At 51.9% G+C, this 17408-nt stretch overlaps 6 protein-coding genes across 6 annotated transcripts; 4 read left to right on the forward strand and 2 right to left on the reverse strand.

Annotated features, from left to right (window-relative positions):
- The first annotated feature begins 252 nt into the window (after positions 1 to 252).
- Positions 253 to 2671, forward strand: LOC6524823 (adenosylhomocysteinase). Its single transcript, XM_002100629.4, has 3 exons — positions 253 to 412; positions 665 to 855; positions 1424 to 2671. Exons 1-3 carry the CDS (start codon positions 388 to 390, stop codon positions 2504 to 2506), a joined length of 1299 nt encoding a protein of 432 aa, XP_002100665.1. The 5' UTR covers positions 253 to 387; the 3' UTR covers positions 2507 to 2671.
- A 760-nt stretch (positions 2672 to 3431) lies between these two features.
- LOC6524824 (P3 protein) lies at positions 3432 to 5223 on the forward strand. The gene is made up of 2 exons (XM_002100630.3): positions 3432 to 4567; positions 4665 to 5223. Exons 1-2 carry the CDS (start codon positions 3530 to 3532, stop codon positions 4986 to 4988), a joined length of 1362 nt encoding a protein of 453 aa, XP_002100666.1. The 5' UTR covers positions 3432 to 3529; the 3' UTR covers positions 4989 to 5223.
- Positions 5224 to 5228: 5 nt separating this feature from the next.
- LOC6524825 (anaphase-promoting complex subunit 1) lies at positions 5229 to 12138 on the reverse strand. Its single transcript, XM_002100631.4, has 8 exons — positions 10946 to 12138; positions 10763 to 10886; positions 10541 to 10702; positions 9290 to 10484; positions 7185 to 9229; positions 6684 to 7118; positions 6036 to 6618; positions 5229 to 5978 (listed from the first exon to the last, which is right to left on the reverse strand). The coding sequence occupies exons 1-8, from the start codon at positions 12009 to 12011 to the stop codon at positions 5502 to 5504; spliced, it is 6087 nt and encodes a 2028-aa protein (XP_002100667.1). The 5' UTR covers positions 12012 to 12138; the 3' UTR covers positions 5229 to 5501.
- Positions 12139 to 12380: 242 nt separating this feature from the next.
- Positions 12381 to 15435, forward strand: LOC6524826. The gene is made up of 2 exons (XM_002100632.4): positions 12381 to 14088; positions 15299 to 15435. The coding sequence occupies exon 1, from the start codon at positions 12513 to 12515 to the stop codon at positions 14043 to 14045; it is 1533 nt and encodes a 510-aa protein (XP_002100668.1). The 5' UTR covers positions 12381 to 12512; the 3' UTR covers positions 14046 to 14088; positions 15299 to 15435.
- Positions 15365 to 16352, forward strand: LOC6524827 (glycolipid transfer protein 1). Its single transcript, XM_002100633.4, has 4 exons — positions 15365 to 15501; positions 15586 to 15641; positions 15747 to 16004; positions 16065 to 16352. Exons 1-4 carry the CDS (start codon positions 15369 to 15371, stop codon positions 16230 to 16232), a joined length of 615 nt encoding a protein of 204 aa, XP_002100669.1. The 5' UTR covers positions 15365 to 15368; the 3' UTR covers positions 16233 to 16352.
- LOC6524828 (transmembrane protein 17B) lies at positions 16275 to 17391 on the reverse strand. Its single transcript, XM_039377679.1, has 3 exons — positions 17338 to 17391; positions 16860 to 17283; positions 16275 to 16791 (listed from the first exon to the last, which is right to left on the reverse strand). Exons 2-3 carry the CDS (start codon positions 16974 to 16976, stop codon positions 16366 to 16368), a joined length of 543 nt encoding a protein of 180 aa, XP_039233613.1. The 5' UTR covers positions 16977 to 17283; positions 17338 to 17391; the 3' UTR covers positions 16275 to 16365.
- Between the last annotated feature and the right edge of the window lie 17 nt (positions 17392 to 17408).

Below are 17408 nucleotides of genomic sequence, written 5' to 3' on the forward strand. Positions count from 1 at the left end.
CACCAAAAATTGAAGATAAGTGAAAAAATATAATTTTTTTTTGAAAACACAGTTCGATTGGAAATTTAATTATTATAATTTAAATTCTTATTAGTACCTTTCATAAAAATGGTAGCACGATATAAAAAAACGAAATACAATTTATTTAAAAACATCAAGTTTCATACAATTTTCAAATTTAAATGACAATAATCGTTTCGAGTGGAACTAGTTCAGCAGAACCAGCTCCGTGGAACCAGTTCCCAGCCCTGGTGCCGCCATTCCGCAATTGGAATTCTAGTGTTTTGGGTTGCGATTCGATTCATTTACCGCTGCCCGCGTCTCCAATTCGGTTGTGTGCGATTCTGTCTGCTCCGCATCCAAGTCTAACACCCAATCCTTCCAAGAATGTCGAAGCCCAGCTACAAAGTCGGTGAGTTATGTTATAAATAAACCCAATTGAACAGGGAACTCTCGAATCAAATCTCCGGCCGGCAACAGGCGACATGTGCTGGTGAATCGCATCCATCTATGAGCACATGTTTCTGAGGTTAAAATAGCGGCAAAAACCGAGGAAAGCACGTTGTTGCCGGGGAAAAAACGTACAAATTGAGACCGTATGGTGTATAAATCAGCAGTGCCCGCTTATCTGACCCTATCTCCCTTTTATTATCCCACTCGACAGCCGATATCAGTCTGGCGGAATGGGGACGCAAGGCGATCATCATTGCGGAAAACGAGATGCCCGGCCTGATGGCCTGCAGGAAGAAGTACGGCCCATCTAAGCCCCTGAAGGGCGCCCGCATCACCGGCTGCCTGCACATGACCGTCCAGACCGCTGTCCTCATCGAGACCCTCGTCGAACTGGGCGCCCAGGTGGGTTTCGTGCCTCTTTGGCGCTTGAGATGATTATATGCATCCTAACATTCAAAATATGTGCCCAACTGTAGGGCTAAACAAAGTTAACTAAAAACCATTTCAAAACAGTTAAAAACGGACAAAAATCCCTTAGGGATTCTTAATCATTGATAACATTTGTACTAAAAACATATCCAAATACCATAGTTCCATTATAGTATTTCACTTATTGAGTTGGTACTTCTGTAAAATATGTAGAAAGATAGGTATCTCTAAGCTTTGTCCAAGGGCTGGTCCCTTATCATCTTTTGTTTACGCACTAATTTGAATAACAAAACTTTCGTTTAGCAGGGGGGCAAGTTCAAGGCGCCCAAGATAAGAGCACCAGATTGTTACTTCCTCTGACACAGCACCTTTTGCTCTTCAATCCTCGCACATGGCAACCATTTCGAGCATAAGCTATATCCTTAAAGTTCCCATTTAGTGTTTAGTTATTGATCATTGATAAGTAGTATGTAAATTTCAATGGAATTTAAAATGCTGCCCATCCATCAACGCATTGAACTACATTTCCATGTTTCGCCAGGTCCAATGGTCCAGCTGCAACATCTTCAGCACACAGGATAACGCTGCGGCGGCCATCGCAGCCACCGGAGTGCCCGTGTACGCCTGGAAGGGTGAGACCGATGAGGAATACCTGTGGTGTATCGAGCAGACCCTGGTCTTCCCCGACGGCCAGCCCCTGAACATGATCCTGGACGATGGCGGCGATCTGACCAACCTGGTGCACGAAAAATTCCCCGAGTATCTGAAGAACATCAAGGGCCTCAGCGAGGAGACGACCACCGGTGTCCACAACCTGTACAAGATGTTCAAGGATGGTCGTCTCGGCGTCCCGGCCATCAATGTCAACGACTCTGTGACCAAGAGCAAGTTCGACAATCTGTATGGCTGCCGCGAGTCCCTGATCGATGGCATCAAGCGCGCCACGGACGTCATGATTGCCGGCAAGGTATGCTGCGTGGCCGGATACGGTGATGTTGGCAAGGGCTGTGCCCAGGCGCTGAAGGGATTCGGTGGTCGGGTGATCGTCACCGAGGTCGATCCCATCAACGCCCTGCAAGCGGCGATGGAGGGCTATGAGGTGACCACCATGGAGGAGGCCAGTAAGGAGGCTTCCATCTTTGTGACCACCACCGGCTGCCGGGACATCATCACCAGCGTGCACTTGCAACAGATGCCCGACGACGCCATCGTCTGCAACATCGGTCACTTTGACATCGAGATCGACGTGGACTGGCTAAACGCAAATGCCAAAGAGAAGGTGAACGTGAAGCCCCAGGTGGATCGCTACACCATGCAGAGTGGCAAGCACATCATCCTGCTGGCCGAGGGTCGTCTGGTGAATCTGGGCTGTGCCCACGGCCATCCCAGCTTCGTGATGTCCAACTCCTTCACCAACCAGGTGCTCGCCCAGATCGAGCTGTGGACCAAGTCCGACCAGTACGCCGTTGGTGTGCACGTCCTGCCCAAGATCCTCGACGAAGAGGTGGCCAGCCTTCATCTGGACAAGCTGGGCGTCAAGCTGACCAAGCTGACGGAGAAGCAGGCCAGCTACCTGGGCGTCTCGCAGAGCGGTCCCTTCAAGCCCGACCATTACCGGTACTGAGCACCCGATTCGCCAACCGGTTCTGCACCCGAATCCATAGACGAATCGGACCGCGGCGCCGGAGACGACGGACCCACACTAGTTATCTATTGTTTGCGCATTTCACTGTTCACCTAAGCTCCAATAAAAACCCATCTCACGTACTCTCAGCGAGAGAAAACCCAACACAGCTCCAATGTGTTTTCTTTCCCCTCCAAAAAGCGAGGCATATGGGTTTGGAAAAGTCGAAACATAAAAAGTTTAAAAAATATTCATAAATTCTGACACGCTGTTTAGTTAAAGGTCATTGTTGTCATTGTTGATAAAGATGCTTTAAAACACCTCTTCTTATTTAAAAGCACGTGTTGACTATCAAAAACATACGATGTGTGAAGACAATCTGATTAAACAATTACAACTTGAAAAAAACAGTGACTCAACAAATTAAGATTTCTTTAATACAATAAGATCAAGGGCGAACCGAGACATCTGGAAGAAATGCGAAATTCATTAATTTGATTAGTAAAACTAGGCCCGTCAAATCTACCAAAAGTTTTTGTTCCCAATCACAAATACGTAAGCAAATTTGGCCTGATAATGCGAAACTGATATGATTTTATATTTATATTTATAAACAATGTTGCAGTGGCTTAAACAGCGGAAAATAAATTAATTAAATTTGCTATTTATATGTATACTATATAATCTCTTAACTTGAATCCCCTTTTCAATTTCGACCTACGTCCATGCAGTTTTACGATCTTTTGCTTATCGTTATCGTTATCCGCATCGTCCCAATTGTAATGTAGGGGATTCGCGATAAGAGATGGCCGACTCTCGCAGATCTCGTTGATTTCCAGCTGGTTGCCGTCGCCATCCCGCTCGCACCCGCATGTCATATCATGCCGCCATCTCGCTCCCACCTGCAATTGCAATTGTAAACCGCGATGTTGTGAGATTTCACGCTCATATCAGTTGGAGCACTTGTTGCGTGCGAAAACATTCCGGCCAAGATATTACATCACCCAAGTGGCGGCGAGAATAATGTCACCGCACAGACGTCCTGGTTGGGCATGGGGCTACCTACTGCTTACCCTGGCACTGGGATTCGCATCCACCCACGGCTGGATGGCCCACTTTCGCCCAGCTGCGCTCACGTTGCAGATGGAGCGCGGGGATCGGGTGCAGCTGAAGCTGGAGAATGTGGCACCGTCCACGCTGCAGCAGCCGGGGCGTTACCACTTTCGCCTGGAAAGTGTGGACACGGATCTGGCCAGTGTGCCAGGTGAGAATGCCACGATATCACTGGATGTGTTCAGCACGGAGACACGCGACTGGACGGGTGACATCGTGGTTAATGCCCATTTTCTGGGTCAGACCAAGATTCAAGTGAAGCTGTACGATGGCCAGCAAAACACCAGTGAACTGCCCACCAATTGGAGCAACGACAGCACGCTGGACGTGAAGATCAAGCGGCCGAAACGTCTGGCGGATGACATATTCCTGGGCACCATCATATTGTTGATGTCGCTGCTGTACATTAGCTTTGGAGCCGCCCTGAATCTGGACGTGCTGAGGGGTCTGATTACCCGGCCAACCGCTCCGTCGATCGGATTCGTTATGCAGGTGGTGGGCATGCCCCTGCTCAGCTACGCCCTCGGCGTGTTCATCTTCCCCCAGGCGCCGGCCATGCAGCTGGGTCTCTTCTTCACTGGCATCTCGCCCAGCGGCGGAGCATCGAACACTTGGTCCGCCGTTCTCGGCGGCAATATACACCTGTCGGTGCTGATGACCACCGTTTCCAATGTGGCCGCCTTCGCCACCATTCCGTTGTGGACCCTCACACTTGGCCAACTGATCTTCGAGCGCGCGGGCATAAAAGTGCCCTACGGCAAGATTGCCTCCTACAGCAGCAGCCTCATCATTCCGCTCCTGCTCGGACTGCTCGTCCAGAAGAGAATGCCCCAAATTGCCAGGGTGCTGGTCCGCCTGCTCAAGCCCATCTCCGCCTTCATCATCCTGTTCATCATCGTGTTCGCGATCATCAACAACTTTTACCTCTTCTATTTGTTCTCCTGGCAGGTGAGCTCTATTCTCTTGTCTACTAGTTTAAGGATATTTATCCCTTGGAACGTACAAACTGTGTCAACCTATTTGATGTTTTAACGCTCCTTTGCAGATCGTCGTCGCTGGCATGGCGCTGCCGGGTCTGGGCTACATCTTCGCCTTCCTGGCAGCCAAGCTGCTGCACCAAAATTCAGCCGACGCCCTGACCATCGCCATTGAGACGGGCATCCAGAATACAGGCATCGCCATCTTCCTGCTCACGACCACGTTGGAATCGCCGGAGGCGGACATCACCACAGTGGTGCCTGTATCGGTGGCCGTGATGACGCCGCTACCACTGCTGGGCATCTATCTGTACAAACGCTGCACGGGAGATAAGCGAATCAGTGAAGCCTCCAACTCCGAAGCGGAGCGGATGGCTGGGTCAATACATTAGCATTACTATAGCATAGCATGGCTATAGCACATAGTTTTTTGTACATATTTGTTATTTTGATAACTTATACATCGTAGTAGCATTTAGACAAGGCTGAGATGCCGGTTAAATTTGGGACCAAGGTATGCCGCAAATCTCAAGCGTATTATACTCCAGAATTTTCTACACCTAAGACGCACCCAAACTTTTTGGGATAATCATTTTACAATAAAATGAATTTATTCATTTTTGCAAACGGTATGGGCTATTTCTTTTTAAATATATTTTATACAACGTTTGTGCTAGCTCATATCGTTGAACATTAAGAAACTAGCATGCATATTTTCATTTCCAAAAAGTTTCGACTTCATTTTATAACAATTTAAATTCAGGAGTTGGGCGTCAAACTTTTATGCAAAGTTATGATTATCAATGGCGTCACAGAAAACCATAGAAATACATGTACAATGAATATCCGGCGTAGACATCACTGCAAATATTCTAGGTCTAGTAAAAGAGTACTTCCATCGGGGATCATTGGGCGCCCATGGTGTACGCCAGTAGTGCTGCCTCATCCAGAGTCACCACCTCGGTGGCCAGTGACTGAAGGATCTTCAGCAGGCCAAAGATGGTGTGCGCGCTGAGATTCAGTTGGCGGAATTCATATAGAATACGCATATAGTTAACTGTGCCCGTGCTCAAGTCCACCCCATTCAACATATTCGGCAACAGGTTATAGTAATTGATCACGCAGAAAGCTCGCTGCAAGTCCGGCCCACTGACGGTGGTCACGTAGCTGGGATCCAGTCGCTTTCGGCTGAGGAACTCGCGCAGCGGCAGGCACAACTCGCGCGTCGAGTCCTCCATTTCCTGCTTGAAGAGCTCTTGCATCATTTGGATGAGCTCCACGGAGATGAGCGGATGTTCCGACTCCTGGCTGCGACTCAAATAGGCATCGATGAGCTTCAACTGCCACACATCGATGTTGTTCAGCATGGACTTGGTTACGTGCTAAAATCAAGGAACATTAAATTTTCGGTCAGATTACGCCAAAATGGATTCACTTACATCGTATAGCGTTAGGTAAACTGGCAGCAAATGCATGCGATCCTTAACCACGGCATTGTAGAAGAGCAGCATCATCTGGTGGCGCTTCACCAGCTCTGGATAACTCAAAGCCGTGCCCTTGGTGTCCAGGCAGCGACTCAGGAACTGCTTAACCATGCGTTCGCTGGCAAACTGCTGCAGATCGTTCATGTCAATCTGCCAACAGATGCTCTGTTCCATCGTCAACGTCTGGGCCAGCATGCTCTTTAGCCTGTCCGGATCCTCCAAGTGAGAAAGGCAGCCCGTACGCTTCTTAATATCAATCGGTGCACTCAACTCCAGCGCCTTTTCCAACTGATGCCAGTTGCGCGACCGCTCAAAGCACACTGGCCAATAGTTCTCGTCGTCCACCACCACCTGCTGTAGGCTGCTCAGCACTGGCAGGATGCAGGGTGCGATGGGCAGGCGGCGCAGCTCGGTGGCACCCACCTCCAGCACGGATATGTTGGCCAGACACAGCTGATTGGTGTCAATGTCCCGGGGAAGGAACAGGCGCGGCTCCACAGCCAGTACATAGAGATGCCTCAGCGCTTGCAGATGGTAACTAAAAAGAATAATGATGGCTTAAGTGTGCTACCACTTTGCTGCCCCAAATCCCCAAATCCTTACCGATTGTCGTTGCTGTGTATGGGAAACTTGGGGAAGAAGGCGCAGACCAGGGCAGCAATCGACTCCGGTGTCTTGGCAATGGTGAAGCGACCCGCGCCAAGGAACAGCAGGCCCAGCGACATGTGTATGGCCATGTGGGAGCCGTAGGTTATGTGCGGATACTGTGGTCCCACTCGCGATCTGAGATACCGAATTATGCGAAGAATTTCACAGTTGCCGGAGCCGGCGAACACCAGTGAGATCGAGATGAGCAGCACCATTAGGCAACTCTCCACGGTGGTGCGACCGGCACATTCACCCATCGGCGTGCCGGGGAAACCGAGAAACTCCTTGATTACCGCCCGCAGCGTGGCAAAGGCCACCATATCCTCAGTGCCCGCGTACTTGAGGCCAATGCAGAAGGCAGCTCCTGCCATGATGTTGCAATAGGCTTGCCTAGACAGGAACATAGGAACATCTTAGTCGTATCGCCTTAATTAATATTCAACTTGAATTACTCACGTGATGGCCTCGTAGTCCACATCATTGTTATCGGTGGTGTGTTCATCCTCGCGCGATGGGAGTCTCAGGTGAACGCGGAGTGTTTGCGGAAACTGTGCCTGAAACCACTCGTTGTCCGGCCGGATATTCTGCCACTGGATCAAGCCCCTGGCAATGGTGCGCAGCAGGAGAAAATCAGGACGCACCATGTCCAGTAGATACCGGGAATCCGGCGGCTGCATCCATTCGGCAATGGCCGCGTTCCCGGAGTTGAAGAACATAAGTCCCAGGGCGAGCGTAGCACCCGGAGCAGTGACATCTATGTTGACGGTATCGCCTTCACGAACTTGGAACGAAGCCAGTCGGTATTTCTCCTTCTGTGAGCCACAAATGGGTCGTTTTACTCCACCCACCATGTAGTAGTGAAGCGTATCCGGAAGTTGGAGATCCCTTAGTCCCGCCGGCGATTCACCCTGGCCGAGGGTAACCAATCCGAGGGATAGACCAGCTGTCATTGCGTACGATTCGCGCTCCACGCTGTTCTCCATCTCAGGCCCTGGAGGACGGCCTATCTCCTGGAGCAGCACCTCGGCTATATGACGCTTTGCGGATCCTTGATAGAGCAAACCAATGCCCATTAGTGCAGCCACCTGTGTGCTTTGCGGTATATCCAATTCCATGGCGGTGGCTGGAAGCAGTGCCTCCAAGTGAACACTCAACAACTTTGTGGTTTTCGTATCCATGGATCCGCGATGCGCAGCCGAAATGCCCAGCAGCAGTCCCACATTGGTCATCTCATCGCATTTAACCAAATACTTATAGACACTCATGAAGGACAGGGTCTTCAGGTGACCATTCAAGCCCAGGGCCATGAGGAAACCAGCGTGCTCCAGAGCATTGTTCGCCTGCGTTTTGGGCTTGTTGTAGACAATCCAATTGGAGTCAATGTCCTGAGCCTGGGGCGATATCTTCAGCCCGGTGGCCACACCATTGTGAAACGATGGCCACATTTGCATATTGGCAGGGAACTCGATCTGTTGCATTTCGATGGTGGTGCCCTTCAGCGGCTCCTTGCCCACCAGGCACAATTTGGGCATGGTCAAGCTGTCGCTGGGCCGCGGCATCATCGTTCTCAGGGTGAACATACCTCTGCCCAGGGGCAGCGTCATTGTACGGGCACAAAGTGCATACAGTTGCTTCTCCTGCTCCTCAATGAACTCGTGATCACTGGTTCCCGGCGCTTGCTGCACTTCAATGACCACCGGTTCTGAGCTGTTGAGCAGACGGCGCACCTCCTCCACCCGCATGTCATCGGGAAAACGCAATCGCAGCAGTTTTGTGTCCATGTTGTCCATGTCGTCGTTACGCAATTGGTCCGGCATATCAGCTTCGGATCCTGCGTTTGGTGGACACCTCGCTGACAGGGAATCTTCCTTGTAGACGCGACCACAATGCGGTTGCCCAGTGCTCGTTTCTAGGAACGGCAACTGTGCGTGAGCCGCCAATTCCGGTCGCAGGATAAGTTCATAGGTGGCCGTGCTGCAGCCCATGGGCGGCGATAGACGTGCCTCCTCCAGGGCCTCCGCTACGATCAGATGCACTGCCGCCGGGAATCTTTCAATGTCGCGCCGTGTCAAACGCATGGCCAGGAGCAGCTCCAGCATTTGGTGGCTGCGCGGAGCATCCGCCGTGATACTACGCTTAGCCCGCCGTGGATAGTTGGCCTGCACGGCATTGGGGATCTCGAGCAGCTGCCACCAGTGCTTCAGACGCTCCTGCCCATGAGCCACTAGCGATACGAGCTGCAGTAAATTGCGACTCCTCTCGTTAACGCACTCCAAAAAGCTGTAAGGCATCACCTCCTCCTCGCCGACGATAATGTGCTCCAGTTGGGCAAACACACTGGGCGCCGGAACCCTCAGAAGTTCCTGGTGCAGCATCATTGCTCCGTGCTCAGCACCCAGCAACGAGAGCTTGCCCGTGCGATTCGAGAGTTCCGGAAAGTCCAGAATGTAGTGCAGCACATAGCTATCCAGCTGCATATCGATGGCCAGCTGGTGAAGGAACTGCAAGTAGGAGATAGTGTAAGGAACCCACTAATGAATCATATAATTTATTCAACCTACCGTTGCCAGATATGGAAGCGCTGCATAGAAGACAGCGTCCAGTTTGAGATCCTCGTACAGTAAATGCAGGCTGAAGAAGATGGCGGGTATCATTTGAAAGAGCAGCCCCGTGGTGTTCACGCTGTAGCTGTGTCCATCGGCTCCACAGGGAGCCAGTGTCGTCTGGAGCAGCAGGAACTCCCAGTCGTCGTCCGTGAAATCCTCGCAATCATTGTATTTTCGCCGTTTCTTCGGCTCATCCTGAGCGCCCAGTGTGGAATTAGAACTGCAATTGGATCCGTCACCCGATCCGGTCGTACTAACGCCTCCAAATTGAGTGTGCAACGGTGGCGTGGCACATCTACCGAAGCTCTCGCCCGCATCCACATCCGGGGCAGCAGTCAGACCCATTAGGGCGAGCAGAGTGGACCGAAATAGCAGCCATTCCTGCTCTATGGAGTAATCCCTGGATCCCGGCGGATTCCTGGCGCTGTACCAACGGATCACAAAGTGCAGGAACTGTGTCGGATTTAGAACCTGCCGTAGAGTAGCCACACATCTGGTAAGCAATCGTGTATCGTTTAGAAGGGGCAGCGCTATTCTGAGCATTCTGCCCGTGGCATAAACCAGTGTCAATCGATTTCCCGCCGGATCTCTTAGGGATTTGCAGACGTTATGTGCCTGCCGCTGTGTGTAGGACACCGGCTGCGGTTGGATGGGCGACAGCATGTGCAGCTCCTCATCGAAGGCAGCCACATCTCCCGGAGCTTTTGTGGGCAGTAGGCTGCTTCTTCGCACCTCCACGAAAGAACTGCTACCGGTCGGATTGCCGCCTGCAGGTCCAGCTGCCACAGGTGTTTTAACAAGAGATGGAGTTGCCGCGGCAGCCGTGGGCGTTACCAGCAGTGTGGGAATGGTGGTTGGCGCCAACAACGGTGTAATGTGCACCTTGGAAATGAGCACAGTACCAGTGTATAGAATCAAGCTGCCACTCGGATCGAGGACGGCAATCATGTGCATTCTATTGAGACCCACTGCATCCTTGGCGGACAGCGTGGAGGCGAGTGTGGAGAGCTGCACCTCGCTGCTTCCGTAGCCGGTGAGGCGGACCAACTGAAGGCGGCAGGAGCGGGGCAGCAGATAGCACAGAAAGGTCTGACCCACCAAGTCCGTGTGAATGAATGCTCGGGTGGCCATCTCGCAGAACTCTCGTTGACTAAGGGACAAACTATTTTAGTACAAAAAAAGTCACATATTTTTGAGATTACAGACGTTCCGTAGGTGTTCTCCGTCCAAATATGCTCCAGACACAATTCCGGTTCAATGGGCTTTGCCGGCTTCACGTGCGTTATCTTGCGCATATCCTTCACGGACATGGACTGCTGGCTAATGCTGCTCTGCAGTTGACTCAATGGAGTGCCCAGGGAAGCGCGGCTGAACGGGAATAAGAGGAAATCAATATGTAAGTGTTGGTTGATAGGGACTTAAACCTACTTGGACTGGCCGAGAACTCCGCTGAATGACTGCGACTGGCTGAGTCCGAACTTGGAGAGGTTGCCCATGCCGGTGGTGGTGTTATTCCTGCCCATAAACGATACATTCGTCGCCTTTGGCGTGGCTAGCAATTAAACACAGTGAATAATTGGAATGCCCTTGCTGACATTGCAATCAACTCACCTCCAGTTTGCTTGGTGGAGTTGAAGCTATTGCCTGCCATCGATCTGGGTCCCAGTAGCGTCTGTCCCAGCTCCATCTGCTGGCTCACATAGTTGACCTCTTCGGGCGTCACCTTACGCAGGCGTGCAACGAAATGCTTGAATAGCTTGGCATCGTACAGCAGCACCAAATCCGATTCCTCGGTGGAGTAGACCACACTGTACTCCGGTTCGGTCATGTAGCCGGTGGAGCTGGTGGCCGTCTTCAGGATGACGGGACAGGCCTCGTGCAGCGGATGCGACATGGAGAAGAGCCGCGGCATCGGAATGGACAGGTGGGATATCAAAGCATTGCTGGAGTCCTTCTCCATCAGCAGGCCATGCTTGGTTTGAAACAGCTGCGACACAGGAAAGTCCAGATTGGCCAGAAAGTCCTCGCCGTCGCTGCAGTACACCCGCAGCGCGTCCTGATCCATCACACAGATGGCGGTCAGCTGGTCGTTCTCCGACTGGACAGCCGCCTTCAGCTGCGCCAGTCGCCCGCGCACAAAACTTGGATTCAGAAAGCAGGCGAAGCGGACCGGTGTATCGGTGGTAAAACACATGCGCTTGTACACCCCATTCTCGGGATCATCGTCATCGTTGAAGCCCTGCGTCCACACCACCGTGTTCCGATGCACATAGAGCTCCTCCTCATTGTTCACCATATAGTCGCACATGGGCTCCTCGCGTCGCTCCAGCGGCGGATTTAGCAGGCTGTGGGGCAGCGATGTGAGCTGGGTGGCCGCCGCCGCCTGGGGACCACATCGCTTGGTCCGCTCGATCAACTGGCGTCGCCGGTCGGCCCGCTCCTCGGAGGCCTCGTAGTCATCGTATAGCTCCCGGACCGTCCACGACTCCTGGCCGCCCGGTGAGCAGTCCTCGCCGGCCGACGAGATGTTCACATTCTGGAGGCGCTGCAGCAGGACGTGCTCCGTGGTGGGCAGTTGGTGGCGCGCCAATGGCTGGTCATGTGGACCCGGATGCTCCGCGGACGACTGACGGCCGCGCGGCACAAACTCCAGCGGCGGTTCTGCGACGGCGATCATGTCCGCAACGCCAAGTGCATCCAGAGTTGCGATTGACGAGTTAATTGATTACAGTTTATTATTATCAAATAATTTCACCAATTATTTAAAAACTGTCATCGATTTTGGGAGGCGATAAGTGACTGGTTCTATCGGGCATGGCAGTACTTCGATATAGGAAGCGCTATCGAGAAGCCGATAACGATAAGAAGACCGGAAGAGCGCGTAACAAAACTATTACCCGTACATAACACGATGCGATTGAGTAGACTTTACCCAATAAAAGCCTAAAGAAATAACTTTGTGTATTGAATTGACCAAAAACACGGTTCAATTACATTTACTATCGATTACAATGCCGGTTGGTGACTTGCAGCAACTAGCTTTAGTCCGCTAGCGTACCGGTTATTTTCACGGTATGGCAACACTAACCGTTTGTTCGGCTTTTCCAATTGGATTTAGGAGTCTGGATTTTGATTTGAGCAGAAAAACAGAACCGGAAATCCTGGCGAGAATTTGGCAATGAGCAGCGAGACCGCCGGCTGCAAGCGCGTGCACAGCATCGAGGTTGAGCAGCCGCTGGAGTCGGAGCGCCTGGAGCACGGCCTGCTGTTGGTCAAGGGACGCCTGGTGCCCAAGTGTTCCACGGCGCGTCAACTGAAGGCGATCCTCGATCTGCCCCAGCATCTGTCCCAGGAGCAGCTCACCCAGCTGTCGGCCGGCGGCGAGTTTAAGCTCCTTTTCGACTTGGAACAAGCGGATCGCGAGGAGGAAAGCGCCTGCCTCCTAGAGCTGCGATCCTGCACGGCCACCCGTACGATTAGCTTCAGTTACAGGGCCCGCCGCAGCTCCTACCGGGTGCAGCCGCTCTACCTGCTCTGCCAGGACGAGGAGAAGCCGCTGGAGCAGCAGCACAAGGTGCACTCCCTCATAGATCTCAACCTGCGCCTGGTGCAGTCCATCTACGCCCACAAACTGCAAGCGGCCGGCTTTCCCAATCGCACCTTCACACTCAACGGCAAGTGCTGCTCCTTTCGCAGCCAATTGACCCGAAAACAGGCGCTGGAGAAGAGCGAAGACGAGCTGTGGCAGCATTTTGCCGGCGAAATCATCGCCTGCCCGCAGTGGGGACACCAGTTACTCCTCAAGTTCGTCGCCTTTGTGGGTTGCACGCGCTACGACGGCGACGCGGTGGTGGCCAGCGGTGACTCCTCGTACGCCAGTATCCGGCGGCATCTCAAGGGACACGCTGCGCTCGGTGGCGGCGGATTGGCGCTCTTTGGTAGTGCCCACTTCTACGCCTGGCCGACGAGCTTCGCGGAGATCGGCGACTGTGTGCGCAGCGCGCAGCGGGTGGACATCGCCCGCCTGCCGGACGAGAGCAACTACCGGAGGACGTATGGTGGCGTGTATGCCAGCACCTTGGGCGCCGTGTGCCACGAACTGGGCCACTGCTTCGATCTGGGCCACACCAGCGATGGTGTGATGGGCCAGGGCTTCGACTATCTGAATCGTGTGTTGACCGTGGACCAGCCCACGGAGCATTTGCCGCAGCGAATTGTGGACGCCAGAAGGGGCGCCGGTGGCAATACAAACTCATCCGAAGTCGGATCATCCTCCCCCTCCGCCGCCGCAGGGAACCGTGCCCGCATCACCAAACTGAAACTGCAGCCCAGCAGCCAACTGTTGGACAACTATCACAACCAGAGACGCCACGATAGCTTCTATTTTGCGCGCAATTGTGCCGTGATCCTGGCCCATCATCGCTGGCTGAATTTGGAACTGGAACAGACGGCTGCCGCCGACTTTGAAGCGGCCACTATCCAGCTGAACCACGACACCCGGGAGATTCGATCCAGCAGGCCCATCCGGCTGGTCGAGCTGCGCTGTAACAAGAACAGCCTGGTGGCCCACTACGAGGAGTTTGAGGAGGCATCCGTGCACCACTTTCAGCTGCCCGCCTCCCTGTGGCATCTGCTCGCGGAGCAGTGCACCCACTACGTTTTCGTGCTGACCACCAGTGGCGATACCAAGCGGCTGTCCTGCGACTCCTAGGATTGCAGCGCGGGTGGCGGAGCTCGCGGAGCAGGAGCACTAGGTGAGTTGCCTTCGTCCCTGGAATATAACGATATGATAATGATAGGAGTTTCTCAAAAAATTGAGTTTAAATTGTATATATATACAAAATATATGATATATATTTCAAAGTATTACTTCAAAAGCGAATTCAAAACGTATCTGAATTGTGAAACCAAAAAGGCTTTCTATATATTTTGAAAATTACCTGCTAATAGCTTTATAACTATGCCCCAAGAACAGTGTGAACTTAAGATATCGTTTTGTTTGAACGCAATTCAATTAGGCAGCAATCAATTAAGTTGATAAACATTCCGTGGAAAGATTCCCCCGCCACGCAAACAAATCACCAGCCTGATAAAACCGCAGCCCAATTGCCACCCAACATCGGTGAGTCACTTTCCTTCTATGGCCAAGTTCCTGGTGACGTTCACCTTGGTGGGTTCCACAAAATCAAACTTTCTGACTATCGCAGTGCTGTAAAAATAAAAACAAAAACAAAAATAGAAAATACACCAGATTAACATAGGTATTATCAATAAATTTATTGATAAGCGTTATCAGTGGATCGGCGTTACTATTATTGCGTGATAGTTAAATGCTCGTCTCATTGTCTTCTTCATTAGTTTTTGTTTCTATCTGCAAATTTCGCTTTAAACATTACCAATTTGCACTACAACTTTTCAAAACTATGTTCGACAACTCGAAAAACGGTGTTCAACTATTTTTAGTTAGCTTTTGCTATAGGATTAATGCTAAAACCATTATAGCATTACTTTTTTTGTTGGTTGTTTAAACTAAAGAATTTAGTTTTTTGTAAGTTCAAACAGCCCCAAGTTTGAGCCGCAAAAGTGCGTTTCAGCCCATGGTGCACAGCGGAGCTGCGCTGAATCAGGTTTTCGTGCTGCGCCAGCTCGGATCGGATCGAATTGAGTGGAGCGCTCAGTGTGGCGCTCAGCGGCTCTCTAAGATCCAAGACGCCAGCTGTGAGGTGGGTTAAAGCTCTGGCCCCCCGTAACCCGCAGTCCGCCTCTCGTAACCCGTTCCCCCCGCTCGCCAACAAATGGGAACGTACTCGCGCGGCACTTGCTCAGCCCAGTTTCCATTATCGCAGCAGCGGAGTTCAAGTGTCGCACGAAATGTAGGGAAATATTTTTATTCCGCTCCGTTCGATAAGATAAACAACCGATATTGGTGCACGAAACTGAGCAACTGGTGAACTTCGTTTGCAGATTTACACCGATCAGTTGGCGTTGCGAGCGCTTTGGAGACGGAACTAAACGGAGCAGTAAGGAGCACACGATGGCAACCAGCGAGGGATCGGCGCGCATTCAGTTCAAGGCGCTGCGGGGATTTCCGGCTATCGGCGATGCCAGTGATAAGCTGGAGACACAGGCCTTCCTCGCCGCCTCCAAGGAGATAGTAACCGTCATAGGTGATAACAACGCACCCAAAGCCAAAGCCAAAGCCAATCAATTCACTCACTGCTATCTGTTATTTCTATTTTTTTATTTTGCAGAGAGCTTCGGCAAACTATTCACACCCGTGATCAGCGACATGAACGGCAACATAAACGTAAGTTCAGCTGGGCGCCAAGCTTTTGGAGATTGTTTAAGATGTAGCTCTTGGTTTCCCACAAAAATGATGAATTGAATGATGCATTTTCATTGCCACTTTTAGAAACTGACGAAAGCCTACGGAGCGGATGTGCTGAAGTACCAGTATCTGGAGGATCTGATTGTGCTGAATGTGAACGTGGACGACTTTGCTGCCAACGCGCTGCTCTGGCTGAAGCGCGGCCTCCAGCTCATTTGCACCTTCTTCGAGAACATCTACAACGATGCCCAGGCCAAGGAGGCACTGAAGCAGCACCTGCAGGACGCCTACGAGCGCACCCTGAAGCCCTACCACGGCTTCATTGTCCAGAGCACAATCAAGGTGAGTGCATCGAAGACTTCCAATCCGTTTTGGCTAATTGCGGTCATTCTTCGCTTGCAGATCATCTACAGCTGGGTGCCCACGCGCAGCCAGCTGCTGGGCCAGGGAGACGCCCAGGCCGAGAACATCGAGGTGCTAACCACCTTTCTGCCGCGAATGCGCGCCCATCTGGACTCGATCGATGCCCTGCTGAAGGCGCACAATTTGGACGATGCACGGAAGGTGTGATCGGCGTTGATCGCATCGTTCCTTATCCTAGCGTAGTCTAGCTTAGCTTAAATAGCTTAACCTACTTTATTATTTATGCCAATGTCCAAGTAAACCTCAGAGCCTTACTTATAAACTGCAGCTGCTCAGCTCATCACTTCGATTCTGGGGAGCGTCGCACGCGGCGCTTTTGCTCATTTCTCGTGGGCGTTCCCACACTGGCGGACTGCTGCTGCTCCTCCTCCGGCTGCTGCTCCTCTTCCAGGTGCAGCGGCATCCTACCGCCTGGCTTGCAGATGACAAAGTGCACCAGGGACACGATCACCTCGAGTGCAATCAGCGCGAACACGGCGTTCGTGATGATCCGTAGCCATAAGCTGCGGCCGGCAGCTGCGAGACGAAGGAAGACCATGGCGGGCAGCAGGATGCAGGGAGTCACTGTGAGCAGCAGCCACATGGCGGTGGCGCCAGAGCACAGGTTCACAGAGTAGCCGGCGTACAGGCGCATCGCTTCAGCGGACACCGCCAGGACGTAGGCCACCAGCATGGACAGGCCCTCCAGGTTCCACAAGTAATTCAGCTGCAGGAAAGAAAGCTGTGGTTTAGCTGGCACATCTCCAAAAGGGGTAATCTGAACTGAAGACTCACGCGTATGAGCATGTGGATCATGTAGCTCATGGCCCACACCATGGACACATAGGTATTGGCCTGCAGCAGCATCTGCAGCACCAGGTTGGCCCGATGTGGCGTCACCGAGTACGCCATTACAATTGGATTGCTTCCAAGCACTTTGTATGCTCCTCAGGGTCGAAGGTGAGGTGAGGATGTCCCAGCAGTGCTGCACAGATTGTGGGAATGGATCTCGAATGGAGTAGCTCGTTTGTTGTACTTCTTGCTGGTTGCCAGGGTAACGTAATCAGCTGGAAAGGACGATTCAGCTCTGACTGCTGTGACTCCAGCCGCTTGCAGGACCTAAGCTGCCTGCTTTCGCACTCGAAGAGGTCCTGGCGACAAGTCCTTCGGTTTAAATGCTCACCAAGAGCCTGGCCCAACTTTCTTTTCCGTCTGCAAACTATTTTTGACATGTTTAGAACATGGAAAAGTTTACTTTCCTGTCAGTATTTACAATATTATATACAATGACCACCAAAATACTTATTGAACAAACATTTGAGTGCAATTTCAAGAGATTTAGGA

This window comes from Drosophila yakuba, chromosome X (genome assembly GCF_016746365.2).
Source record: "Drosophila yakuba strain Tai18E2 chromosome X, Prin_Dyak_Tai18E2_2.1, whole genome shotgun sequence".
Lineage (NCBI taxonomy): Eukaryota > Metazoa > Arthropoda > Insecta > Diptera > Drosophilidae > Drosophila > Drosophila yakuba.